The sequence below is a fragment of the Leuresthes tenuis genome, unplaced genomic scaffold (genome assembly GCF_036924035.1).
Source record: "Leuresthes tenuis unplaced genomic scaffold, fLeuTen1.0.hap1 SCAF_24, whole genome shotgun sequence".
In the NCBI taxonomy this organism is placed as follows: Eukaryota; Metazoa; Chordata; class Actinopteri; order Atheriniformes; family Atherinopsidae; genus Leuresthes; species Leuresthes tenuis.
This window is the reverse complement of record NW_027325378.1, coordinates 29322708-29350672: the sequence shown is the minus strand read 5'-3', so window position 1 is coordinate 29350672 and position 27965 is coordinate 29322708. Positions and strand designations below refer to the sequence as shown.

At 46.8% G+C, this 27965-nt stretch overlaps 1 protein-coding gene and 1 long non-coding RNA gene across 2 annotated transcripts in view; one reads left to right on the top strand and one right to left on the bottom strand.

Annotated features, from left to right (window-relative positions):
• The first annotated feature begins 1450 nt into the window (after nucleotides 1–1450).
• Nucleotides 1451–26227, top strand: LOC140284284 (uncharacterized). The gene is made up of 3 exons (XR_011910188.1): nucleotides 1451–1590; nucleotides 23394–23450; nucleotides 25903–26227. It is a non-coding gene; the product is annotated as an uncharacterized lncRNA (long non-coding RNA).
• Nucleotides 5475–27965, bottom strand: part of zeb1b (zinc finger E-box binding homeobox 1b) — a 36628-nt gene continuing 14137 nt past the window's right edge. The window contains exons 2-8 of the mRNA XM_072378118.1: nucleotides 18100–18246; nucleotides 13305–13466; nucleotides 12398–12600; nucleotides 12101–12206; nucleotides 10080–11764; nucleotides 8725–8890; nucleotides 5475–8143 (exon numbers count right to left, since the gene is read on the bottom strand). Coding sequence (XP_072234219.1) covers nucleotides 7494–8143; nucleotides 8725–8890; nucleotides 10080–11764; nucleotides 12101–12206; nucleotides 12398–12600; nucleotides 13305–13466; nucleotides 18100–18246 — 3119 coding nt within the window. The 3' untranslated portion in view covers nucleotides 5475–7493. The remainder of the gene's footprint in view (nucleotides 8144–8724; nucleotides 8891–10079; nucleotides 11765–12100; nucleotides 12207–12397; nucleotides 12601–13304; nucleotides 13467–18099; nucleotides 18247–27965) is intronic.

Below are 27965 nucleotides of genomic sequence, written 5' to 3'. Positions count from 1 at the left end.
AATTATCCACATGAGTTGGAGGGAGGGAAGGTTTTTTGAGCAGCGGTGTAACCTGAGCTTGCTTGAATGTGGTAGGAAATGTGCCTGATGTCAGTGAAGCATTAATTACATGTGTGACTGCTGCAGTTACAGTAGGAGCAATGGATTGGAGAAGATTAGTGGGAACGGATCCAGCGGGCATGTAGTAGGACGGCTACATGTGAGAAGTTTAGACACACTGCTCTGAGTCAGAGGGGTAAATGAGGAAAATGATGCAGTAGGACTTCTGCGTGCAGATTTTGTGGTACCGGGTTCGGTAAACTGTTTGCTTATAGCTGCCACTTTGTCAGTAAAAATGAGGCAAAGGTGTCTGCTGTTAGATTGGTAGAAGGTGGCGAAGGATTAAGTAGAGTTTTGAAGGTGGAAAAAAGTTTCCGGGTGTCAGTAGTACTATGAATCTTGTTGATGTAGAAAGACTTTTTTGCATCAGTGACACTGGATGCGAATGATGACAGTAGCACCTGAAGTTTAGCTCGATCTGCAGGATCTTTTGACTTGTGCCATTTCCTTTCGGCAGCTCTGAGATTGGTGCGCAACGCTCGGAGAGTATCATTAAGCCAGGGGTGAGGCTGGGAGGATCGGGAGGGTTTGGTGGATAGAGGACACAGACTATCCAGAGATAAGCTCAGAGTAGAGCAAAGGGACTCCGTGGCATCATTAACCTGAAGGGAGGAGAATGTGCTGGAGGTTGGAAGAGCGGAGGCAACAATGGAGGAAAAAGTGATGCATATATTTCATCTGGGCTTATCTCTAAGAAACACTGTAATGGAACGCTGCCAGAATGCAAGAAGAAGAGTATGAATGTCTGTGTTTGGGTGTGTCTGTTCAAATAAAGATTCTATGTGTGATCAAGCTGATTGGGAAAAGCTGACCAGGATTCAGTACACACTGTTTAGGACACTGAAAACCAAGAGTGGATGTCGATGGTTGGTCCCATGATTGGTTTCATGTTACTCCAGCCGAAGGCTCACTCAGCAGGGAGACATTAGCGGTATAAGAATCATATCTTTTCAACTCACACACACAGGGATGTTCTCGATAACTGTACTTCAAATATTACTGAGACCGAGGTTAAATGTTCTAAACAGTGAAGCATCCATCCATTTTCCATACCCACAGGGAAACTACAGTAAAGTGTGGAGCACCACGGATAAAAGATTGCATGAGAAAACACTTGAGTGCTTTCAGAATAATGGGTCTCAATATAAGACTCAAATTAATTGGGGGGGGTTCATCATCTGGGTGATGATATTCAAACATTCAGAGAATGCAGAGAAATCTCTGTACAGCGGGCTGAAAACCAGTGCTTTAGGTCCTTGAACTTTTGGCAGCTTTGCTTGAAAACACCCATGAGTCTGTGACCCTGTGTGCTCAGAAAGCACTGTTAGTCAACACATAGCAGTGTAAGTTCAGAATTTACACGCACAGAAACAGATATATGAATGCAGTCCAGAAACAAACTGTCTTCTCATTCATGATGGATGGAGGTGAAGAAGGTCTGATGAAGCAGCTCCAAGAATTTGTCAGGACATTCTTCTGATTAACGGATGAGTATGTTGTGCTTGTGAGTTTTGGAGCTTCTGTTCTAGAAGAAAACTTTTTTTATTTTTATCTTTAATGTCTTATGGTTTATGAGTTTCAATAATAAAACCGTGCAGAGCATTCTCACACATTTTACTAAGACAAAGATTTCTACCAGATAGCCACCTTGCTAAAACAGTGATGCTAAAGAAACTTACAAAATATCCTGAGAAAGCAAGTCAAGGTTGTGATTCTGACTTGATTGTGTAATTGTTTGACAGATCTACCACTGTGTAAAAACTCAGATTTCAACAGATTTTCAGCTATATATGAGCCACTGCTGATCAGTGTGTTCAGATGCAGCTCTGAAACAGCAATATGTCACAGGAAGTGACATATTAACCAACACACACACACACACATAATGTGTCTATGTATGTTCTAATATTTAATGGTTGAGTAAATGAACGTGATATTTAAGTGGCTGCTATTTCCTGAGTGCTGGCTTTTCTTCCTCCTCCTCCTCCTCATGGCTTTTCTTGAAATTTCCCTGGGGAGCTTCAGCCCCCTGGGTTTGGCTTGGTGTCAGAGTCCCGGCAGCCACGGTACTTCATCAAGCTTTTGCACCATTATTGGCAAGAGCACTCCATATCCCCTTAGCAGTTATAGCTTTTCAATTTTCCTTTGAAATGCTGAGCCCAGCAGAACATATGGCAATGTGTTGGCTTTAAGTCCTGCACTGTCCTGAAAGCCTGCTGATGACCTTTGCAGAGTTTGAGAGCAGAGCCTACATGCTCCTGGTACAACTGTTAAATATATTTATAATAGGTACAATTCTAAGATACTGCTGGATGTTGCAGTGTTACAGCATGACCTATCCTATAAAGCATCCCCCCGCTCTCTTGGGACTCTTTAAACATGATGTCAGCATGAAACCTCTGACAGCAGCACCTTAATGGACTTTACCCGAAGCCCCCCTGTGGTCAGAGTGAGGTGGTACTTCGGGGAGGACAAAAAAATAAATATTCAAATGTTCTGCAGATACAGTATTGTATCATTTTCAGCTCCTCTACTGACTATGGATTTTTAGTCCATCCCATTACTAATTCATGTTAGTGGAGGGCTGAGGAGCACAGGGGTGGTCGACCCTGCTGGAAACCTAATCTCAATCAATACAGTTGACCTTGGGCTGGGCTGCTACCAAACACACTGCCTGATCAGGATGTAACCTCCTTTAGTTACATCTATCTACAGATTTAATGAAAGTGAAGTTAAAAGTTTTTGTTTATATTGTGCCAAATTACAACAATTGTCATCTCAAGGCACTTAAATAATATAGTCCAATTCAAGCCAATTGGAATTCAATTTATAGTAATCAAAATCCAATGAAATTCATTTAAAAATAATCCAATTCATTCATATAGAGCCAATTCAATAAATAATATCCTAGCTAAGGAAACCAACAGATTGCACCGAAACTTGTCTTCAGTCCAATCTCCCGTCCTGAGCCTGAGGGACTGTGGAAAGGAACGACTCCCTTTAACAGGAAGAAACCTCTGGCAGAACCAGACCCAGGAAGAAACCTCTGGCAGAACCAGACTCAGGAAGAAACCTCTGGCAGAACCAGAACCAGGAAGAAACCTCTGGCAGAACCAGACCCAGGAAGAAACCTCTGGCAGAACCAGAACCAGGAAGGGTGGCCATCCGCCTCGACCAGCTGGGGTTTGAGAAGACAGAAAAGAGGGAAAAGAGGGGGGAAAAACACCATAACGCCATTCAAAGGATACCTGTTGGAACAGGGAAACACAAGTTAATAACCACAATAATGTCATATGTACATAATATCATTTGAGAAATTAAACAGGGGGAAAAAGAGAGCAAAGTGAGGAAAGGTGTGACAGATGAGGTCCCCCAGCAGTCTAAGCCTATAGCAGCTTAACTATGGGATGTTTCAGGATTACCTGAGCCATCCCTAACTATAAGCTTTATCAAAAAGAAAAGTTTTAAGCCTAATCTTAAAAGTGGAAAGGGTGTCTGCTTCCCGGACATTTACTGGCAGCTTATTCCACAAGAGAGGGGCCTGATAACTGAAGGCTCTGCCTCCCATTCTACTTTTAGAAACTCTGGGAACAACAAGTAAACCTGCAGTTTGGGAGCGAAGTGTTCTGTTAGGAAAATATCTTACAATGAGATCTCTAAGATATGATGGAGCTCAGTCATTAAGAGCTTTATATGTGAGGAGAAGAATCTTAAATTCTATTCTGAATTAAAATATTTAATCAGCTGGAGGCTTTTCAGAGAATCTGTGGGACAGCCCAATAATAAAGAATTACAGTAGTCCAATCCTGAAGTAACAAATGCATGAACTAGTTTCTCTGCATCACCCTGAGACAGGATGTTCCTGATTTTAGCAATATTACGAAGGTGAAAGAAGGCAGTCCTAGAAACCAGTTTTATATGTGCGTCAAATGATAAATTCTGGTCAAAAATAACTCCAAGGTTCCTCACTGTAGAACTAGAAGCCAAGGAAAAGAAGCTACCACCAGCATCAAAAGCTTGTTCAGGCATCTGTCAGGTGATATCATAGGGATGAGGGAGCAATGAAAAACATGTCTTCATGTGAAGTGTTTCAGGAGCTTTTCCTGTCAGTCCATAAACTGTAGACATTCACCGTGACACCATTCTATTCATCCTCTATATTATTCTGAAGTACAAAATGAGCATCATATCGAACTGAAGATCTAAAACTCATTTGGCGCACATTTACCGACATAACTAATCACATAGGTTCATTTTCACACCACCTGACTGTTTCTTGCAACGGTGAGTGAACCTGTTGGCTGTTGGAAGGAAGCACAAATGCACTGACTTCTATTTTCTGGATTTATCTGTTCCGCTCCTTCTGCCAACATTACTCTGCCTTGGCTGCATGGGGGTTACTGACCTAAAGTCTCAACCAGCATCTGCTCTTATAGCAAAGCATACAAAATGTACAAAAACAAGGTATAAAATATATAAAAATGAATTTTTGTCTGATTTCTTTAACGAGTGTCAGCAGCGGTGGGCTGAACCGCTGGTTGGTTACACTTAAAACAGCCCTCTGATCCAGGGAAGGGAACATGTTTATTTGAAAACTGATCAGACACTTTTTGATTTTAATCTTTTTTCTCTTTTGATTAATTCCGTTTAAATGATGACTTACGTGGTGTGGTGGTTAGCTTTGTCTCCTCACAGAAACAGGGTTCCTGGTTCTGATCTCAGCTGGCTTCTTCCCACTGTCCAAAAACATGCCTGTTAGTGATCCAAAGAGGACCCTAGGAGTGTGCACAGGTGTTTGACCTGTCCATGTGACCTGTTGAGGCTCCAGCACCCCGCAACCCTGAACTGGATGAAATGGGCTTTTAAAATTAATAGATGACACTCAGTATCAATATCCAAATGAGGTATTTATGAAGAAAAAGAAAAATCACAAATTTGGGAACTCTTCCAGAACAGAAATAAAGTTAATAATTGTTATATTTTGCTGACAGGGGCTATTTGAGACACAGGGGGTTTATATCACTTCAACATTTACCAAAAGAAAGGTTTTAGCAGTTTTTTTCTGTAAAATAGAAGGAGAAGACAACAGTTTATGGAAGTGCTGAAGATATCTGCTCAAACTATGAAAATTCTTTCTTCTATATATTTCTGACTGGCAGCAATTTGTTTTAACAAGCATCAAAATGATATTTTCCTTATTGCTCCCTGACATGAAGTGAAACCTTCTTATTAAAGATGCAGCGCTGGAGGGTCTCCACTCACCTTAAATAGTACAGCAATGTTGACAGTGAAACTTTTCGTGATGAAGAGTTTGCTTAAAGTGAAGAAAACAAGACATTTTGTTATACTTAAAGACAACATCACTACAGACTGAGCAGCTTGGAATTGATGTATTTTATTGTGAGATGGAGAGTCATAAAAAAATGAACAAAAACAAAAGCAATCACTATAAAAAAGATAAGGGGGTGTTAAAAGGGGACGGCGTAGAAAAGTGGGTGTGGTTGTGACGCTGACATAAAGCAACAAGTTGGCACAAATAAAAACAGTAAAACATACGGTAATATTATTTTGGCTTGGCATAAAAAAGGACAGTTTGTGTGGTTAAGGATCATCCGTCAATACAACAGCACACACTCATGCTTTTTAGACATACAATTAGTTTTAAAGTTCAGTAGCTTGATATCAGAGCAGGGGAAAGGAAACGACCATGAGAGCTCACAGGTTGTGGGTTCTGGTTGCAGGGCGACAGAAGAAAACAGATTACACTTCAGTATGCCGGAGTCTTCCTTTTCCAGGCTTGGAGTTATCTGCCATTGATTCTTTTTTTCCGTACTAAAATATATTATCGCATTAATACAAACTACAGTATTGTACACTACAAAGTGTAATAAATAATAAGCATAAAGAAATATAAAAAATAAGACACATAAATATCTATGACTAAACAGGATGGGGAATAATACTGCCATTGATGGACACACACTGGAACAGAACATACAGTAAGAAACACAGATAATACTGACAGGTAAAACATGGTTGAATGAAGGATTTCTGTTACCTGCTTTTAGTTACCTGAAGAGACATCTGAGCAGTTCACACTGAGTTAAACAAGTGCACTGAACAAGCTTAGAGAAGGACAATTATTCTTAAATCATTATCCCTAACAAAAAAATGCAAATCTAATAAGCATTATTAGTTGCTCAGATTAGAAAAGAAGCAACTTATCTAAAATCTATGGCATGTGAATTTGTGGTGGTCAGCCAGAGGCAACAGTATTCCGGCTTATTGGTCGATCTGAGACCCAGCAATACCTGATTGTAGCTGTGAGGCTTCAACAGCAAGATTCAATGGCACTTCTGACATGCACGCTCCTCTTGTTTCTTTAGTTTTTGCATAAGGCTCGAGTGGGTTGGGGGTGGGTCAGACAGTTTTCTACCTCCCCTTTCAGTTCATTCTGGACATTTAAAGCATTAGTTGGACATTGTGGCTCACTGACTTTCTCGCTGACAGCAAGCTGTAAGCTAGCTCTGTCTGAAGGCATGTGTCCTCCTCACAAACCAAATGTTGCTTGTTTAATCTGCACAGATGTGTAAAAGTGACCAGTTGCACTTTTAGGGAGGTTATGTGCCAAACTGTCCGGATTAAACAAACAAGACATAAAAGGTTAATTAGTGGTCTTTAGTGGTGCTGGTAGGCGGATTCAGGCATGTTCAGATCCAGCCAAGCTAAGCTAACATTTATCAGAATCATGTGATCTTTTCAGCCAACTCTCACCAAGAAAATGTATTCCTCAAAATGTCAAATGATTCCTATTTAACACTGACTTGTAAAAGAAGAGGCTTCTTCTTAAGGCTCACAATCCGCTCAAACAACACGAATAATAAGTGTGATGGCATGGTACACCGATAACACTGAAGGGCACACAACTCAATCTGAAGGTAAACCAAGCCACTTGTAGTGCACAGGATTCTTCTTATTGTCCTTCCAACTTAACAAAATACTGACTTCTTTTGTTCATTGGCGATAAAAACATAGAAATTTCTCCCAACTGTACAGCTTTTAAAGGTTAAAATATGAGTGATAAAATTAGTAACACTGATTAAAACAAAGGACTCCAGGTGTTTTAGTAATAAAACATTATCTAAAACGTGTCGGCTCGAGCTTCCAAAGTCTGCAGAACGCATGTCCTCCGTTGGTTAAGCTCCTCCCCGTCTCCACTGTTTCTTTCTCTGACAGTGAGAACAGCTTCTCCTGTAGAAAAGTCATTAGTATTTTTTCAGGCACACCTGGATTTTTACGCAGTAGTGAACTGTCAGAGCGACCAGACATCATCTGCTGCGCTCTTCCTCCGCAGGGGGGAGGAGGAGTCTGATTGTGAGGGTCTGGCTCCTGGCTTAGTCGGGGTGTCCCTCGTCCTGCTGCTTGTCTTCAGAGAGCGTGCTCCCGTTTGATTCTCCTCTGCTCTCCTCGGTCACACCTCCTTCTGTGTGCAGTGACTCCTCCTCCTGAGCACTCTTCAGCACCTCCTCCTCCCCCCTCGTGTCAGCCTCTCCTTCTTCCTGTATCTCTGCTGTCTCCTCCGCTCTTCCCCCACCCTCTACAGCAGTCTTGATCTTCTCATTCCTCTCCTCTTGCTCCTCCTCCTCCTCCTCACCTATCTGCACCACCTGGATATCGTCCATGTCCAGCACACCTTCCTCCTCTTCTTCCTCGCTCTCCTCATCCTCTCTGGTGCTGCTCCCTCGCTCATCTGAGTCCAGCAGAGAGGGGGCCATGTGCTGCCTCTGCAGAGCCTCCATGTCAGCTGGGGCCTCGCTGTCCTCCTCGGGGCTCTCCCTTCCTCCTGCCAGGCTCTGTGCGTCCTTCTTGCAGTAGGAGTAGCGGTGGTTCATGTGCTGCGAGTAGGAGCCTGAGTGGGAGAAGCGCTTTCCACACTTGTCGCACTGGTACGGCTTCTCGCCCGAGTGGAGCCGCATGTGTTCAATCAGGTGGTGTTTGTGTTTGAAGGCCTTGCTGCAGATGCCGCACTCGTGAGGCCGCTTCCCTGCAGATAGATGTGAAAGAAATAAACACATTAAAGACACCAACCAACAGACCAATCAACTAAGTGTTGTAGAAAAGGTGCCCAAGCTGAAAACTGGACTGCATCTATCAGTAGTGTGTCCATGGAGATCATTTCAACACAAGCAGCCAGTTTCACCCAGGATGAGGTCACTTGGAGCTGATAACTGTGGTTCGGCGCCAGGTATCGGAGTAATAAAGAAAAAGAATCTCTGCAAGTGTTGACCCGAGCTTGGCTGCAGTAACATCATCCAGTCAAATCACTACCAGAGCTCGCCTCTTGCATCATTCTCTGCTTTACATGAGAAGCTGGCAGTGCAGAGCTGGTGGAAAGAAATTCTCAGACCTCTTCTGAGCATGTTGAGTAATACCTGCTGGAATGGAGGTGTCCACCCTTCTTTTCACTGGAGCTCAAAATCCCCCTTCGCCTGCTCTCTGACTCATCTTTCCAAGCCCAACAGAGACTGATGGTGAGACAAGTTCCGGTTCTGAGGTTTTCCTTTTTCTTTTCAATGTTCCATCAATGATCTTTGGCCAGGGAATCACATGGGAGTGTGTTTTTACCTGTGTGTTCGTATTTGTGCCTCAGCAGTGAGCTGCTCTTCTGGAAAATCTTGTCACACAGGTCGCAGGCGTACATGCCACTGTCTGTCTTCTTCATCTTCTTCCTCACAGGACCAGAGTCTGAGTCGTTTTGTTCCTCCATGGTGGCCACGTCCTGCCTCTCCTCCTGAGGAAAAAGTCAAGCTGTATTAACCTGCTGGTAGCAACGCAAAAGCAGCTTCACTTTTTCTTTCACAACAAAACAAGTTGAGTGAGTCAGAACAACAGAGAGGACTTTATAGGTTCTGTGCAGGAAATGATGCTGAATCATACAGCTGTCCCAATCACTTCCTGAGCGGAAACATAACCAGCTGAGCTGCTAAAGCTCACCCTCTCCTCCAGTCAGAGGATGCTTGGCATTCGAAGGCAGCTCTCTGCCAATCCACTTAACACAGAAGTTTAATACAACAACAGTGAATCAATGAGGCGCTGCGCTTAAACAGATCCCAGCAGATCGATAGGTTCTGTGCTGCAAAGTGCAGCCTCGTCCCAGGTAGAGGTCTTTGTCTCCCTCTCTCACACACACACACACACACACAGATCTACATCCATGATTACGGTCCCATTAGGTGTCTGTGCAATGAAGAGCCATTAAGGAATACCATTTTTACAAAGAGCTGAATTTGGACATTTCTGTGCGACTTAGTGATTAGATTTGGATGGTCTCTTACTATCTATCAAGTTGAAATGGTTCCTAACAATAAGACAAAGATAAAGTGGACCATTCCTGGACCATCTATCATTATCTTCATAGCTTTTGTCTCAATGCTGCTCAATTCAATTCATTTTATTTATATAGCACCAAATTACAAGAAATGTCATCTCAAATCTAATTCAAGCCAATTAGAATTAGACATCGAAGCCATTTGCTGTGGCTGCCTGCCAGGAGATTCCAGGAGATTCCAGGAACAATAACTAAGTTATTAAAGTTGGAGAAATAACTTCCTCTGTGTACCCCACAGTAACTGAAGAGTACAGTACAGCTGAATTAAAGTTACTTTTTGGAAAATCTGCTCAAAATCTTTCTGAATGAAAGATTGATGAGAAGATGATTAAAACTCTCATGTCGATAAAACTACTATAAGCTACTTCTATTGTCTTACCATCACGACTGGAAAGAGGGACGCAGCTGGCCTGGCTCTGTCCAAACGTACGCTTTGGAACTAACATTTAAGACCAGCTCTGCACAGAGCATCTGCGCCTTCTCCTGTCTCTGAGCTAAGCTAAGCGCCTGCCTGCTGTGGCGTGACATTCAGCGTACGTGTTCACACCCAGTCAACATTGGTGCTAGTTTTGTGGCAGTAAGTGAGGCACACCTTGACTCCATTGAGGTGGATGGTTTCTGGCGTGTTGGTCCCAGCGGGGCTGTTGGCTGTAGTGGTGTAGGTGTAAGCCAGCTGGGGGATCAGGATAGTCTGTTTGTTTTTGGTGGCTAGTGCTCTGAGGCATTGCATTGTGGTTACAATGTCAAGGGCTTTGGCACTTGGCTGGCTGGCGTACAGTGCAACGGGGCGGCTCCCCATGGCTAAGAGTGGCGATGTGTCTTGCTTTGTGCAAGTTAGGTTTAGAGGTTCTTCTTCATTGGTGCAGCCAGAGGAAGCAGAGGGGTAAGTGCAGACTTTAGGCACCACTCTCTCTGCTTCCTCTCTGGCAGGCTTTGGCAGCGACAGGTCTAAGGGTCCCTCGGTGCTCTGAGGGGTATCAGCTTGGACGGGACCACCGGCTGTCAGATTTAGTGGTGAGGGGGAGGCCGGAGTGCTGTGAGTTCCATTGACCTCGGCCGGCGTGGCTTCTGTAGGACTGTCCTGACTCACAGAAGGGCTTACAGGGGATGTGTCCTTTCCTGGGACCAGGGACACCACACTGTGGGCTTCACATGTGTCCTCCTCTTCCGAGGGGGGTGTTGGGGCACCCAGAGATATCTGACCATCCTGCATTTTGTCAAACCACTTCTTTACCACATGGATGGGCAGACTGACTGAGTCAGAGATCTTGGCCAGCTCATCCTTGGTGGGCTCCACCTTGAGCAGGGACAAGAGGTTTGTGGGCTGGTTGCAGAGTCCTCCCTCTGACAGCAAAGCAGCGACAGCAGCGTCAGACTTATCCAGGCCTGTTCCATTCAGCCTCAGACCATCCTTCTTGCAGTGCTTGAGGGCATGGAGTGCTTCCAACCCACCAGGACGGTTATCACACAGGAGACAGGTTTTAGTGGTCTTTTCCCCTGTTTCTGTAGTATCATGGGCCCTGCTGCCTCTGACGGTAAGATCCTCAGGGAGCTTCTGGGACTTGAAAGTGTCAGCAGTGGTGTGAGCTGGTGACACTGGCTCTCGCTCCTTCTTCAGGTTCTGAGCTGTAAGCTGGCCCTGGTTTGGGTCCAAACTGTAGTTTATAATGATTTTTGCATTTCCATCCTGACCCACAATCGGCAGACTAATGGCTGAAATGAGCTGCTGCTGTGGCGGGTGGAGTGCTCCAGTGGTTAACCCCGAGTTCACCTGGCCTTTGGCATTGTTTTCCAGCACCTGGCGTATGACGTTACCATCCACTGCCACTTTTAGAGCATTCTGCAGGTCTGCCAGGTTGATGCTGATGGGTGACACCAGCCCCACGGTGGGCAGGACCACCGCTTGCACCGTACCCTGCAGAGGTGCGACAGCCCCTCCGTTGAAAACCCCCCCACTCATAGCAGTCAGAGCAGGGGCAGTCATCACGGTCGGCTTGCACTCGTAGTCCACAGGCTCAGTCTTGATCTGGTTGAGGGGCAGCTGCTCCTGCAGGGGCTTGCTGTGCTCCAGTTTCTCCCTGATCTGGGTGCAGAGAACTGAGGGGGACGTGGGCAGCATGGCTGATGGACCCTGGGCCTGGCTTTTGGTGCTCCCCAAGCGCTGTCTTCCGTTAACGGAGAGGAGGCTGATGCACTTCTTACTACTGATGTGGGAGCTGTATGAGCCTGAGTGGGAGAAGCGCTTCTTGCAGTTGGAGCACTCATAGGGTTTCTCTCCTGAATCAGACCACAAAGTGTATAAAAGAGAGAGAGAAAGAGGTGGGGGGAGGGGAAGACATCTCCATTAGTGAATGAAGCTAAATGAGCAAGTTAGGCTATGAGCAGCACGACAGGAAAAAGCTCTAATGCATCTCAATGATGCTTAAATGCTGATATAATGGCACCATGGGGAAATGCCCTCCTCTAATTGCTGTCCCATAATGCCAAAAGAAACAATTATGGCACATTAAGGAGGAACACAGTGTGGACACATGATGAAGGATATCTAAATACAAACAGAAATAAAACACCACACACACACACGCTGCCATGGCCACAGGGTGGTCCACTCACCACTGTGAATGCGTAGGTGCTCCTTCAGGTGGTGCTTGTATTTAAATGCTTTGCCACATTCAGTGCACTTGAATTTCCGATTGCCTCCCAACTGTGTGATGTGTCTCTGTCAGATGAGGGGTGAAGGGTCGCGCAGTGAGATACACAATGACAACACAACCTTTGAACTGTCACAATGGCATTAATCAATCAAGGACAAAAGTTCATATCTGTTTGTTAACGAGGCTAACGTTCCTAACTCTGTACATGTGGTCATCCATCCATCCAGATGTGAGAAAAGAAGAGCTCAGCTTTTACCTGGTCCCGGCCACTCTTGTGAACCGTCATATGCCTCTCCAGCTGAGCGCGGTAGGCGAAGCTGTAGCTGCACTCTGGGCAGCTGAAGCTCTCCTCAGTCTTCTCGTGCCGGTACTTGATGTGCTCCTTCAGGGAGCTGTAGCGCTTGTAGCCCCGTGCACAGTACGGACAGGTGAGCAGCTGGGAGAACGAATCTGGAGTTCCTGGTTGAAAAAAGTGTGGTCAAATGTTAACAGATCAGAGAGCAGGAGGAAAAATCCCATTAACAGCCAACAACCCCCCTCCAGTTCAACTGCTCCCAGGTAGACTGGGCTGCAGACTGCACTGTGTCTCACAGACACAAAGCTAATTAATTACAGCCCTTCAAAGTTCTCTCGGAGAGCAGCAACAACATCCACGTGTGTGTGGAGCTTGGCCAACAGCAAGCAGCTCACCTGGAGCTCAGCTGGTTAGCACAGGGTCTCAGTGGCCTGGCTCCCACACAGGTAAAGTATTACCTCATTAACAGGTGATGTATTAAGTTCCCCCGCGGGCCAGGTGAGGGCTTTGAAAGGGAATGCACACACATTATCGCTCAGATAGCTGTGAGGCAGAGCTCACACAGACGTGACAAATTTACTCAGGTGCTGCTGTTTCTGACCCCCCCCCCCCTTTTGTTTTTCCCCCCAATGGAAGCAGGTAAAAGCCAAAAGCCCCGGAGCCATAAAGGTCCCAGTGTGCTGCACTTAACAAACAGCAGAGTGTAATGATGTCAGAGAGGTGCTAATGGGGGGAGTTAACAGCTGAGGTGAGACATGGAGCAGGTACAGCCACCCCCTGGGGGGGTGAGTAATTACTGGGTAGGTGTTGCAATCATGTGAGTGTGAGGTCTCGGGTGGGACGCAGCCTGTGGGGTGATGGCCCGTACCATTCTCATCGTGGACGCTGGTGTCAGGGGTGCCCTGACGCTGAGGCTCATCATCTGGAGCCTCTGGGTAGATGACGGCTGTGTCTCCTTGCTGGAGCATCTCCTCCACCAGCGCATCTGTGCTCACGTCATCTTCACCATCCGAAGCACAGTCCTCCTTCACTGTGAAGGGACAAACACACACGCATTTATTGATTATCCTCTTATTGTAACACGTGTTTTTCTCTTGATAAGTGCTGTACACCCTAACCTTTGTATAGAAAAGGTGATCATCCAATAATGTCACAGCAAATAGCATGGCTAAAGCAGCTCTCACAGTCAAACATCTTGATGATTAAACGTTCAGCAGTCTGGAATGAAGCACGCAGCATCATGGGAAAAACACATCCTCACAATAGGATGAGAAAACTCATTAGCATCAAAGGCCGGCTGTATGAGCATGGCTGTCTTTGGAAGAGCTGAATGAGAAGCCTCTGTTCACAGGGTTAGGTAACGTACCCGTTTGACTGGCACCGATAATAAGGTGATAAATCCTGTCCTGTTGTATAGCAGCAGATAGATATCAAATATGAACAGATGCGCACACCCACACACACACACACACACTCTTCTCTCCTCTCTGGAGAGGCTTGACATTCAGATTGAGCTTAAACAAATGAGAACCCGAGAGTGGGAGCTCACATGAGCCTGAGCAGCAGGTCTGCTGAGCAGCAGCTCACAGGAAGTGGAAGCTGCTGTGTCTCCACTCTCCCATGCACTGCATGGCAGCAGTTAAACAGAACACCATGGATTTACAAGGGGGAGCTATCAGCTAAAAGCTAAATTAGCTTGTTGTGGATGCTGTGGTGGTGTTCAGTGTGCAGATGTTTTGTGGACTGACCAAAGCTCTCCCCCTGCTCTGTGGAGCTTAGAGAATTGTGTTTTGTGAATTGTTTGTGTTGAAGGACAGGGCCAGCTGTGTTCTCCTCTGAGATGGGAACAGGTGAAACCCTTCATGACACACAGCGCATGCCAGTACTCTTACACACTGCCTCACTTCCTCTGGTGCACCTCAACAAAGCCGTAAACAACGCCACTGTTGCCATGGTTATTAAAGAGAGCTGGAAGAAACCTGCCTTGTTCCAACCCTGGGAGAGATCATTCAGACAAAGGGGCTGTCTTTTGGTCAACACATGTGTGTGTGTGTGTGTGTGTGTGTGGAAGGCAGGAGACAGCAGCAGGTGCAGAGAGAGTGGGACCATGGAGCTCTGGTCCCACATTAGAGCTGAAACCCCCACATATCGCACAGCTCTTCTCCCATGACCTCAGCAGCACAGTGAGACATATTTCCCACATTCTTCGTAGCGTGTTCGAGGAACCTCTTTGGTATTCGGGGAAATGTGCTAATTTGCTTTCTAACTAAGGGTTAGATCACAAGCTCTGTTGTGTTAAAAAAGCATTGCGCCTCCATTAGCTGCTTCAGACATCCCCTGATACGACAGTGTGGATGGTATTAGAGCAAACTATTCCTTTAAAATAACTGCTTTACTTTCTACATAATTCATACTGTTAAAATCTAATATTGGCCTGTAGAAGAAACATGCAGAAAAACATGAGCTGCATGTGAGGAAATGCTGTTCGAGATGTGTTTAGTTCCCACTCTGCTCAGAGACAGCATCTGCACACACAGACTCACCTCCAGGCTACCAAAGAGTGCAAAGGTATGACAAGCTGTTGTTTTCACTCCTCTGTGTGTGTGTGTGTGTTTGAGATAGTCTCACTCGGCTCTGTTTAAGTACAGGGCTATGCCGGGAGGGTTCACAGCCTTGCTGAGGTGGCTCTGTGTTATCAGGCTGCTCCCCTGACATGAAACATCACACGGGTCATTTATGTGCTGACGCAGGGCTGTGGATGCACCGCTGCACATGTGGAAAATCAGTTCAAAAAGCTCCTGAACTCAGGCATCGTGAGGTGTCTGCAGGACGGTCTGTTGCACTTCTGATCTTTATTTACTGCTTAGCCTAACCCAGCTACACTACTTCTTCCAACAAATACACCAGACCACCCACTCTTTCCTCTTCTCTTTCTCTCACTTCCATCTCATCCTTCTCTGCCAACATCTCTGCAACATGATACAGCAATGTCCCATGATGCATTTCCTGCCCTGGTCAACCTTTGACCTCAATGCTTCCTGTGGTTGCGCTCATAGATTTGATCGTGTATGGGAGACGCATATCAAAGATCAAGATTTGCAAAAAATGTTCAAATATTGTTCAGCTGTTAGAAAAGATTTTCCTAATTTGAAAATCAACAGGAAGTAAACTGGAAAAGAGGCATTTCCAGGTCTGGGAGGATTTGCTTATCCTTTTCATTTGTGCTGTTGTCTCCGCTGGACAATCTTCCCAACTGTCTGGAGAGTCTTCCTGTCCGGTGCAAAAGGGTGGCTCATTTTTAATATCACAGTATGATTTCAAGGACTCTAAGAGTTCCTGTGGCTCTTCAAAGTTCCACAAGTGCTCTGAAATGCTTATGAGACAACTTTACACACAATCAAACTTGCTTAAAGGAGCAGCAGGTACACAGTGTGACAGAGAGCCTTGATCAGAAAGGCAGTACAGGGCAACACACAACCAGTTTTACTCTAAAAACTGCGTTTCCAGGCAGCATTTTCACTGTGATACCCCCACCTGACGATATCAAAGCTGCAGTCTTTCAGGAGGGAACAAGTAAGCACAGCGAGCAGGGGGCCCATAATACCATAGAATCAAGAGGAATGATTGAGAACAGGAGCAGCAGAGTGTAAAAACAGGTAGAGTTAAGGTGGTGATGAAATACCGCCATTTTCTCATTAAAAGGGGTGTTAGGGCTTTCATTTGAAGTAAACTGGCCAGGCTGAGAAGAAGATTATTGGGTGGTGGTCACTTTTCAGGGCCACACCAGAGACTTGGGAGTGAAACAGAGATGAAGGCCTGACAGACATGTTTGTTTAAAGGCTTTCCTCGTGTTTCAGACTCATCCAGAGGGACAGCTGAGATGCTGCTTGCTGCTCCAGATGAGGGCTCCACAGTCAGTTCACAGATGCCGCGTCACTCACGCCATGAAAAGGCGCGTAGGCGTGCACCACATTCAGAACATGACGACAAACCGGATGGACCAATTGGAAAACAGGCTCAGCGAGGAAGTGCACCTGTACGACACTGAAACAGCCTCAGCAGGTAAAACCCATCGGTTTTATTATCACTGCATCCTGGAAGTGTCCACTGAAGCACACCATTTCATCACAAACAAAGAACAGGCAACACGACACACTTAAAAGTCCTCTCACAGTATTCCCAGTACCGTAGTGCTGAGAACACACCTGTTGAAATGATAACTTCTGCCGGCTCGTCGCCTGTGGTGTAAGCAGAGGTGAGCGTGCTGACCGTTGATGACAGAGCTACTCCTACTGCTGACGGGGGCCTGTTTTCTTCTCCTCTTTCGTCGCAGTAGAGCAGTTAGCGGTAACCTTCACGTCGCAGCGACACCTCTGTGACGGAGAAGATTGCAACTACTGGCACAACGCCATTATATATGGCTGCACGACACCGTGATGTCATCAACACCGATCGTGCAAGCCATCGCAGCAACTATGCTGGGCCAGCGGTGTGTGTGTGTGTGTGTGTGCGCGCGCACGTGACTGAAGGCAAAAGAAAACATGGCTGATCAGTCGTAACGATGGAGTCCAGCCAGCTCACTTAGCTGTTACACTGGAACTCAGGCTTTGAAGTGTTTAATGTTCAGGAGCTCTGGCCAAAACCAATGACACTATTCTTCCTCCAAGTTTCCCTTTATGCAAGGAGGTGCAGCTGCAGAGCACTGATGAAAATGACAGCATAGACTGGGGAGTACTCTGCTCTGCACGTGTGTCTGTGCAACCGAAACCAAGGGAAACTCCTCTGAGAGGAATTTCTGAAAATCCCTCCCAAAACCAAAAGTGATATGAGATTGGACATTTTCATTTTCACGCACACACGCAGAGACACGCATCTGTAATACACCCAGAAAAAAAGTCATTGTGTTTGCACGCAGAGCGCGGCTCATACCGCACATGCAGCGCAGCAGAGAGGCCTTGAGCCCAGGTTAAAACCCCAATGTCCTTCAGCACCTGCACTTGTTTTGGAGACAGAAGAGGGTCATGACATCAGCCCTTCCTGTGGTGATGTCACTTCCAGGCAGTTTGAGGTAAAACGAAGTTCACGGCAGCCCCTGCAATGCCCACCAGTGCTGTAAAACTCTCCATTGGCACTTTGGTGGAGAAGCTTTTTAGTGTACTTGAAGGTCTCTCCCTGTGTTGGCATTGTCTTTGCTTAATATCACGCTTCCTGCCTTAGTTAGAAATGCTCTGCCTGTAGTACCTGTTTCCTGACACTCCATGTTTCACAATGAGACAAAGCCTGCTGCATAACTGTGCACAGATGTCAGTGAGGCATTTCTGGGCTGACTCTGCCTCTCTGCAGCTCAGGTCAACGCAAGACAGCTCAAATCAAACAAGTGAAGAAAAAGAAGAAGGCTGAAGAGAGGTACATGTTGAGATGTCTCATACTCGGCATGAAGCCAACAGTCTGCCTGCGTCCTTCTGATGAAAGCACGTCTCAGGGACTTCTCCTGTTATCCACATGTCCATCACTTTTCACATTCTTGTTTTATAAGCCACCAACAACATTAAAGATGCACATGTAGACGTTTCCAGAGCTCAGAGACCGTGTCAGAGGGCTGCTGAAACGCTGGGGAGGAAGACAGAGGTGTGTGATGATGACAGCATGCCCTACAGTGTCACCTGTGTCCCAGCTGCGCACACCGGGGGGCTCATCGTCCGGCAGGGTGCTGTCGCAGTCTGCCAGACTGCCTTCCTCCTCCACAATGTGCAGCTTGTCCTCGTCATCCGAGTCTGAGCCAGCCTCCACCACATTACTGTAGTTAGTCACTGCACAAGGAGATACAAGGGACAGAGGTTACAATGTTCTAAATGAGTCTTTAAAGGAGAGTGAAGTGCAAAGATGACGAGAGGAGTGCTGAATGGGACAGGCTCGGAGCTGCTGGGGTTAAATATATGTGGTGTGCCATTTATAAAGCAGAGAGAATAAAACAGCCAGGCCAGTGACGAGCTGGTGCCTGAAATAATGTTCGAAATAACAGTTCAGATCAGAGAAAATCCAACAGTGACCACAAACTCCATGTTGCAGAGCGACATTCACACACACACTTAGCGTGTGAGGTGCTGTGTGATCTGAAGGAGTCAGGAGATTACAGGGAGAACATTTTATTTTCATTGCTGCCATGTCCCTCCACCGGCGTTACTGGCACCTCATCTCCCTCCATTTGTCTCCCCTCTCCTCCCTTCCAGCAGAGAGCTACAGATCCTCTCCAGTGAGAGCAGCTCAGTCAGCAGAGCGCTCAGACCTCACACTGCACAGCGCTGACACACACACACACACTCTGAATATGCACTGCCAGTTCAAAGCACTGTAACATGTCTTTTTTACTCTCCCCACCTCTTTCTGAAGTGGGTGCAAATGTTTTCTTTTTTTTCCAGGGAGAGTAGTGAGCCGCCGTTCCAATCAATGAGGATTGTTTCAGTGAGGTCTCTCTGTTTCTCTCAGCACGAAGCAGGTCATTACAAACAGTTGGTATTCACAGAGACCCGGCAGACGTGCAAGGTTCAGGCTGAGGGGGAGGCAGGAGGAAGGAGGTGTGGGGGCGGGAGGGATGAAAGGTGGCACAGGAGGAGGGAGAAGCACTGTTATTTGTTGAGTTGTTCGCAGGGTCATCATCTGCTGCAGCTGTGAAATCCTATCAGAATTCATCAGGAGAGCTATTTCATTGGCAACCTCTTAACTCGCTTTCGCTCTTCAGGGAGGTTTTCAACACATCCATTCAGCTCAGTGGATTACGACCAGACTATACTCCAAGGGAAGTCAGTAAAGCAGTTAAAGACCTGGAAGAAAGAGCTGCGATACTATTCAAATCAACTAGTAATGAATGAGATTAATCTAGTAGCGTTACCTGATTGAGGTCTGCATTTGTTCCTCTCTCCCTGTCTTTTGTGCCTTACACCAGCTTTGTGTCTCTTCTGAGGGAGCGACTGCCTGGTGATGTATTGTCTGTCCAGCAGCCCAAACAGGGTGCAACACCTCGTTCTAAAGCACTTTAGGAGAAGCTGTGTAGGTACAGTCATTCAGGTGTGCAGCTGAGGTCAGCGATTACAAGCGCAACACTGTCCGCCAGCACCGTCAGGAGAAAATGATCAACTATAAAGCTGTAGAGGGAAAATCAATGTGCTGCTGTGTGCAGCTGGGAGGTGGCAATGGTGTACAGGACAATAAAAGTGGGAGCAGCAAGGGGGGTGAGAAAAAGAGGAAAAGGATGGTGGGGGGGGGTGAATACACACAGCACTCCGGTGCCAAAAGGGTGGTGGTGTTGAAACAAAAGTGTGTGTTCCAGCAGGAGATGTAACACCTCGCATCAACAAAGGCTGCGGCCCCTTCTGGCTGAGCGGCTGAGCGTTTGGACAGCTGGCCTCATTAGCGATAGCATGCTAGCACACATCTGAGAGCGAGTGGTCACGGGTGAGTGGTGGAGGTGGTGAGCTTACTTCTTCATAGGTTGTAGTGTGAACACCTGAGAAAATACCAGGGTTCCTCTCAACTTCACCACCCCCACAAAAGGGAACTTTCTGTGGATATGGGGCAAACTTAATATCTCCATAACATAACATGATTTGATTAGAATCCACATGATAAGCTGTGCTGTACACCTCCACATGCTGCAGCTGTGGACCCCTCATTAATAACTTGACTGAAATCAAATACAGTTCTCCCAGTCTCCCATGTGAGCCACTCTTAAACAAGCCTGCAAGAGCGAGAGGGCTGGGCTGTTGGGGGCACCTGCCAGGCTGTGTCAATCAGCAGCACAGGAAGGGGTCGGCGGCTGGGTTGGTCCCACAACAGTTCCAGTGGGACTCCACTGGAGGGGACCTGGAAGCTCCGTGTGCTCCTTCATGCAGGACTGTGTTGTGGATTCTGCCAGTCCTCTCGTTGTGTGAACACTGTTAATTCAGACCGTTTCACTTGATCCTGGCCGGACCGATGAATCATCTCAAGAATGTAGAAATCAGAGCAGAGGAGGACTCAGACAACAGCAGATTGGTCAGTTTGTGTTTTCCTACTCTGACACATGCCAGATAGGAATGGCAATATCTCAGCCTCAGTGGGAGGAAACTATCTGTGTGCTTTGAGGCCCTGGAGGCGTGAGTGACTGGCTTAATAGGAGCGATTTAGATTCGGACACAGAGAAACATATAGCCTGTGAATACATACATTAGCGTCTGAAGTAGGCCTTTCCCTTGATTCATTACGTATGAGGACATCTGTCAGAAGCCCAAACCTATACCTGTTACATTCAGGCCCCTCTGCAGAAAGTGAGGGAGGCATGTGTGGAATGTCCAACTAAAACACTTCTCCAAACAGTGTTTGGCTGTCAAAGACGGATCAAAGGCTGTGCTCTCTCCCTGCTACTAATTTCGGTCAACTGGCTGACTCGTGCTGTGGGCTCTGCTGTTGTTCTGCTTGTGATTTGACACATTGACTCATCGACAGCAATACTTTGTTTGTCCTTTTACCTCTTGCGTCTCTATATTTAGCCGTGGTACAGGCTCCCTCGTTGAGGTATACCACTTATCTCATTCTGAGCTCAGGGCCAGGCAGAAAGCAGTGAAACTACCACAGGCATCCTCAAAGAGGGCAGGATCTGCCGTCACAGAGTCTACAATGGCATTTTCTCAGGGAAGCCATCCACTCCAAAAAACCCCAACTCAAACCAAACTAAAACAAAGCTGTGCCATTCACAACCTCAAGTATGCCGTGTCAAGGTGAGGCGCCTCGCTCAGTGCCGGGGTAAACGCTGCTGGTTTTGTTAAAACAACAGCCTTCCTCCCACAGAGTCAGGAAGGTCAATTCAAGTGCCGAGAACAAAACAAAGGAATTGGAGATTTTCATCGTTAGCTCGTCATAGGCTGCTTCAGACTTGCCGAGCCTTAGGTAGTGAGACTGCTGTCTGCTTGTAGTCACCAGAGAGATAACGGTCAGCAGTTTCCTTGAACAAAACTCAGGTAGATTTATAGAGCACTAGAGGTCCAAAGAGATTGCTTCCTGACCAGTTTAGCTTGGTCACAGCCAGGACCATTTGTGGCCCGTTTCTTCCTACATATATACAACACCATACACAGCACCAGAATCTCCCCAAGCAACATCAAGTGACTCTTACTCGTTTGGCTGAAGAACCAAAAAGCAGAAGCACTGGTAAAAATAGCCCCTGCAGTCCTGACAATCAGTCATTTTCTGCGTGTGTGGAGCTGATATAAGAACATAAACTACACTGCTGATATTTTTAGATAGAAAGGTCAACTGGGCAAATATGAGTGGACAAACAAGTGCTTAAGATTATGCTGCTGCTGAACAGCCTGTGGATGATATGCTCTGATATCCTTAATATCAAGGTGTGAGCCTTTGTGGGTCACCCACCAACCATCTGACGGGCACTTTTCATGGTAACACACATGGAATATGCACGTTGTTATTGGAAGTGTGGAGGAAGTCAGAGGGCGTCTCAGTACTAATGGTGCTGCTGTAGGTAAAACACAGCCATATAATGCTCAGCATTATATCTGCCGGAGGCTCAGATCTGCTGGGGGTCGGGTGCTCTGGCTGTTGTGGGTGGTGGTATTTCTCTCTGGGGCTGATGATCCACACACACTGGCCCTTCTCACAGAGTTGCTGCTTCTAGTTTCTCTTAGCTCTTCTAAATAAGGCCAGGTAGGGACCGGAGGGTGTCTTCACAGCACACACACTGTCTCCAGCGATGCCCCAGCCTCTGAGTTTACACTACCCCCCAAGCCTTGTTTGTGTTGGAGGTGACGCAGCCTCATCCAGGGTCGGAACACGGGTCCACCTAAGGGAGAGTGTGTGGTGTGTATGTTAAACTTTTAACACATGATGGCCACGCAGAAGGCTCTCAGTCATTGTGGGTGGTCACATGACCTTGACTGGGACTTAACAACAGAAGGACATAATAAACTTAATGTGACATTATTGTGGTTATTAACGTATGTTTCCCTGTTCCAACAGGTATCCTTTGAATGGTGTTATGGTGTTTTTCCCCCTCTTTTCCCTTTTTTCTGTCTTCTCAAACCCCAGCTGGTCGAGGCGGATGGCCACCCTTCCTGGTTCTGGTTCTGCCAGAGGTTTCCTCCTGGTTCTGGTTCTGCCAGAGGTTTCTTCCTGGTTCTGGTTCTGCCAGAGGTTTCTTCCTGGTCCTGGTTCTGCCAGAGGTTTCTTCCTGGTTGTGGTTCTGCCAGAGGTTTCTTCCTGGTTCTGCCAGAGGTTTCTTCCTGGTTCTGGTTCTGCCAGAGGTTTCCTCCTGGTTCTGGTTCTGCCAGAGGTTTCTTCCTGAGTCTGGTTCTGCCAGAGGTTTCTTCCTGGTTCTGGTTCTGCCAGAGGCTTCTTCCTGGTTCTGGTTCTGCCAGAGGTTTCTTCCTGAGTCTGGTTCTGCCAGAGGCTTCTTCCTGGTTCTGGTTCTGCCAGAGGTTTCTTCCTGAGTCTGGTTCTGCCAGAGGTTTCTTCCTGGTTCTGTAACTGCCAGAGGTTTCTTCCTGGTTCTGGTTCTGCCAGAGGTTTCTTCCTGGTTCTGGTTCTGCCAGAGGTTTCTTCCTGGTTCTGGTTCTGCCAGAGGTTTCTTCCTGTTAAAGGGAGTCGTTCCTTTCCACAGTCCCTCAGGCTCAGGACGGGAGATTGGACTGAAGACAAGTTTCGGTGCAATCTGTTGGTTTCCTTAGCTAGGATATTATTTTTGAATTGGTCTATGTGAATTAATTGGATTATTTTGAATTTAATTAATTGGATTTGATTAGATTATGATTACAATTAATTGAATTCCAATTGAATTGGACTATATTATTTAAGTGCCTTGAGATGGCATTTTTTTGTAATTTGGCGCTTTATAAATAAAACTGAATTGAATTGAAGTATTAGTTTAAAATATGAGTCTTCTGAAACTTTGTGAGCTGCCCTCTTACAGTGGGTGTGGATCCTCTCAGCAGGTCTGCGGTGACACAAAGTGCACCTCATCAACCAGGTGAGTGAGAGAAGTGCTGCAGGAGGTGGATAAACGGGGGGGGGGTGAGGACAGGAAACATCTGCTCTCGATTCTCACGATGCCAGAAAACCTGCAGCCATGCTTCTGGCAACCACCTTCCTTCAGCTATCTTTTCTTCTCTTCTCCCTTTTAAGCTCCTCACAGCTGATCTGTCACTCTTCTCCTCATTGGTCAACAGCAAGTTCTAAGACCTCAATACCAAATGCTAACAAAGTACAGTGAGTCACCTGAGCTCTTCCACTGCACTGTAAATAAGCTGGAACACAGAAACAACAGCACAAAAACCTGCCCTCCTATGTTTCAGCTTCAGTGCGACACATGCGGCAGCAGGAAGCACAAACGCATTAGCCTCCGTCAGATCTGAGTGGAAATGTCCCTCTGCTGCCAGCCTGCATTCAGCCTGGTTCAGGACTACATTTTGCCAGTTTGGGTTTTATTCTGGACTTTTTGAGAGGAGCCTGTTATTAGAGAAACTGCCTGAAGGTAGTCAGTTACATCATTGCATGAAGCTTCTTTTCCCCAGCCAATTCTGCAATAATGTCAGCGGCAGGTCCGTGTGTGAAAACCCCCCCCCCCTGCATCCGGAGCTGCGATGAGGACTTATCTGCTCTATGAGAGCTCAGGTAACAGAAACATGGCTGCAACAAAGACCCAGAAATAAGAGACAGGAATCCCTCACATTAACAGAACACGATTGTAGCTTCCACACTGTAGGACAGAGGCTGAACAGCCAAACCGGACCACAGGGAGGGGCATGTTTAAATATATGCAATGAGCAATCACTTTGTTATCCAACCAGCTTGCACAGTGCACATCTATATTAGGTTAGGGTAGCACAGGCCTGTTGCATTTTAGGAGCAGGTGACTGGACATTCCTGCCTGTATTAGGCCTGACAATTTACTGTGGGGGAGTAGCCAGCAGGGAGACTTGTGCTAGTCTAGGAAGGGGGAGGGAGGGAGAGGTGCACGGCCAAACAAATCTCATTAAATCTTGCTTACCTGTACTCAAACTGTACTGTATTGACTCTCACTATCACCAGTGAGTCCACCTTCAGCTCAGAGGGGCTGAGCATCAGCGTATAGCACAAATTCACAATCTTCACTCTGGTCAAGAATCAGATTCTTATTTACTTTAATACAGAGATTGCCAGTCGGCAGTGAGATCTGTGCACACACTGACACAAAAAGAGATAAATGGTGAAGGGTATGATGGCAGAGGTGGGAGGAGAGGGAGTGCTACTGGCTTAAAAACGACAAAGCTGGCCCGTCACGTCCGATGCTGATCTGAAGTGACGGCTGCCCTGGAGAGGCGCTGTCACAAAGTGTCAGGGAGACCCAGGAAACACATAGCTGGAAAATGACAGGAGAGAAACTTAAGAGTGTGCAAACAACAGAAATGTTCATGTTGGTGTGTGTGAGAGCCTGAGAAAAGGTCAGGTGTTGACACTGCCTGACAGTTGTCTAACCGTGGGGACAGGTATGCACACACACATCCATGGACAGCTGGGACGGCAGAACTTCCCTTTGTAAACTGGTTGGAAGTTGCTGTTTAATAGTAATGAGCAGGTCAACACACCTCAGTGAAGTCATGGTCAAGAGCCACACCGACCACCTACTGTGGCCTCTCTGCTTCACCTCTCCTTCTCACTGAAAATCCTTTTCTTTGTAGCGTTTTCACGACAACACATCACTCTCCAGGGTCCAGACCGGGCCAGACGTCCTGCAAACACGCTGCCTGAGGCTAGTGCTCACTCGGTCACACTGTTTGTGTGAAACGGGCGAGAAAGGAGCCAACGCAGAAAACTGACATCAACAAAAGCTTCTGTGTCACCTCAGTCCTCCAGCAAGGTGTCCTTTCCTTTCCTTTCCTTTTCCCCAGGCTAAATGGTGTGATCAGGAACAGTTAGCCCCCCACATCATCCCCCTCCAGGACGACTACAGCCTACGAGCAGTCAACCAGCGCTGCTCACACCATTACCCTGCTGTTAAATGACCGTGAGGGCGGACAGCTATGAAAATCTGTCCTGCTAAACCAGGCGATAAACACTGTGTGTGTGTGTGTACATACAAAGAGGTTCCATACTGCTGCTCCCATCCCCATGACTAACTCACAAACTAAGACTTTTAGAGCCGGGCAGGTGAAGGAGCTGTGCTGCTGCACCCTCTCAGAGCAGGAGACAAAGGTAAAGGCAGGTTTATTCTATTACAAGCAGAGGTGCTGGGACATTGTGTAGCTTTGGGTCAGGCTGCCACCAGCCCAGGGAGTCAGCACTGGGGCGGTCAGTACGTACAGATCCTCTGCCTCAACACACAAAGAGAAAAACTGCTGCTTCGGACAACAGAAAGGAACAGCAAGTGAGATGGATGAGGTAGTGATTGATCTCATTTGTGATGTTACTGCTACCCTTAAAAGGTTGGTACTGTCTCGCAGGAAGCAAGTTACCCGCTGCCATGTTCGCTCACTCAGCTCAGTCCTGCTCCGATCAGATGCTGCTTTCTGCTCCCTGAGGCCCAGGGATGGAGGCCAGAGTGAGGTCTCTGCACACAGCAGCCAACAGGGTGGGACCTTGATTACCCAAGCACACTGCAATCGTTGGAGCAGATTCTCACAACTGTCTCAAGTGATGTCACCCACAAGTGAAGTCACTCAGCAGAGAAACACCCAGATATTTTCTAGGATGATGGCTTGGTTCTGGGTCAAAAGCCACATTTGTAGAGATGGTGATGTAATTCAGTGTGGGGAGTGTAAAACATCTGGTAAAAACTTCCATTCTGCTAACATTTTCTGCTCAGTAAAGGACTCAAAATCACAGTTTCCCACCGGTGATCCCTGTGGCAAAATGTTCCTTTTTTCAGTATTAGCTTGTAGCTCCCCCATCAGTGCTCAACAGTTCAGAAACTCTTGCTATTGGTCCTCCACGTGCGTGCCCATCCGAACAGCCTTAAGCAGCTCCACAGGTTGGAGTGGGTGGGCTAAGAACCAAAAAGGAATGGAAGAGGAGCCCACTCTTTGTGCATGGGGGACACAGAGCCATGCTTTCCCAGTGCAAGTTCCCTGGCCTTCACGGGGAATTCCAGCAGGCCACACATGACCCTGAACCCTGGCCTTCCTGTTCCACCGGGGCCACTCTGTAGCTGAAAGGACAGGAAAGAAAGACAGCTCTGCCCAAGGACTAACTCGTCTTATCACCAAGAGTTCCTTGTTTTTTTACAACCTGCACACACGTGTGTGTACACATATCTATACATACGTACGTACGTGCACACACATAAATATTTATATATACAAACACAGATGTGTGTGTGAGTGAGTGTGTATATATTTAAGGTGATAGCGATGGTCGTGGTGTAAGCTGTTGGGGATGCTGGTATGCAGATGTTGTCAGACAGGTCAGTGATAACTTCTGCCTTTTGATAAATTCAGCAGCTCTGTGTGTGTGTGTGTGTGTGTGCACAAAGATCCTGTGGGTTTGATGGATGGAGGCTTTAGAACAGTAAACACTCTCCACAGAGGGCTGATCATATGCAGTAATGTTCCACTAACATTATTCATCCTGTGCTGATGTGTAAGAGCTGAGCGCTCCATGCTGATGAGCCAGGCCGCCACGCACACACACAGAAACACACATCAATGCATACATTCATCAAACACCCCAAAGAGCTTCTTTTGGCTTATTTGCATGTTGGCGTGATTGAAAGGAAAGGAGGCTGGATGAGAGAATGGAGAGGAGAGGAGGTCATTTTGGAGTCAGAACTGAGATGCTCACAGCACTCCCCCCACAGCTCCTTTGCCCCAGCTGTTTGAAGGGGACATCCACAGTTGGATGGAGGGACAGTGGAGAGGTGAGGACACACAGAAGCTGGCTCTGCTGAGGTATAAGAGACGGTTTTGGTGCTGGTCTTGTTTCTGATCAGTCAAGATTTCTACTCATCACTGCATGACTAACTGACGCATTGGAATATCCACAGTTGACAGACTGCAGAGTTTCCACAGCTCCAAGGAGTGAGAGGAAGTTGAAGGAGCTATGACAGAGCTGACACAACGCTTCCACTACCTGCCAGGGAAGGCTGGTCTGGCTGTCACCTCTAAAACAGAAGCAGAAGGTTTGACCAGCTGGTCCAAACCTTGCATTCATTTTGATGAAGAATAATGAACGAAGCAACAGTAGCAAACATACCAAGAGTACAGCAGGAGTGCACTTAATGGCATGCTGAGGCAATGTGATGAAGGTGCGGGTTCATCTGATCCCCAACTCTGTCAGTCCATTAGCTCACTCATTCCAAGCCAGGACCATGCAGAGAGAGGATGGGGGCTCACTTTGGAAATGACCACCTTGTAGTCCAAGTGGAATGAGTTCAGTGCGTAAGACACAACAAAAGGCTCAGCTCTGGTCCTCATGATGCAGATAGCAGAAGCAGATTCATTTATGTCACTCGAGGTGAGGATTAACGCTCCACTAAAGCTAACAGGGTTGGACTCACAAGCACAACTAA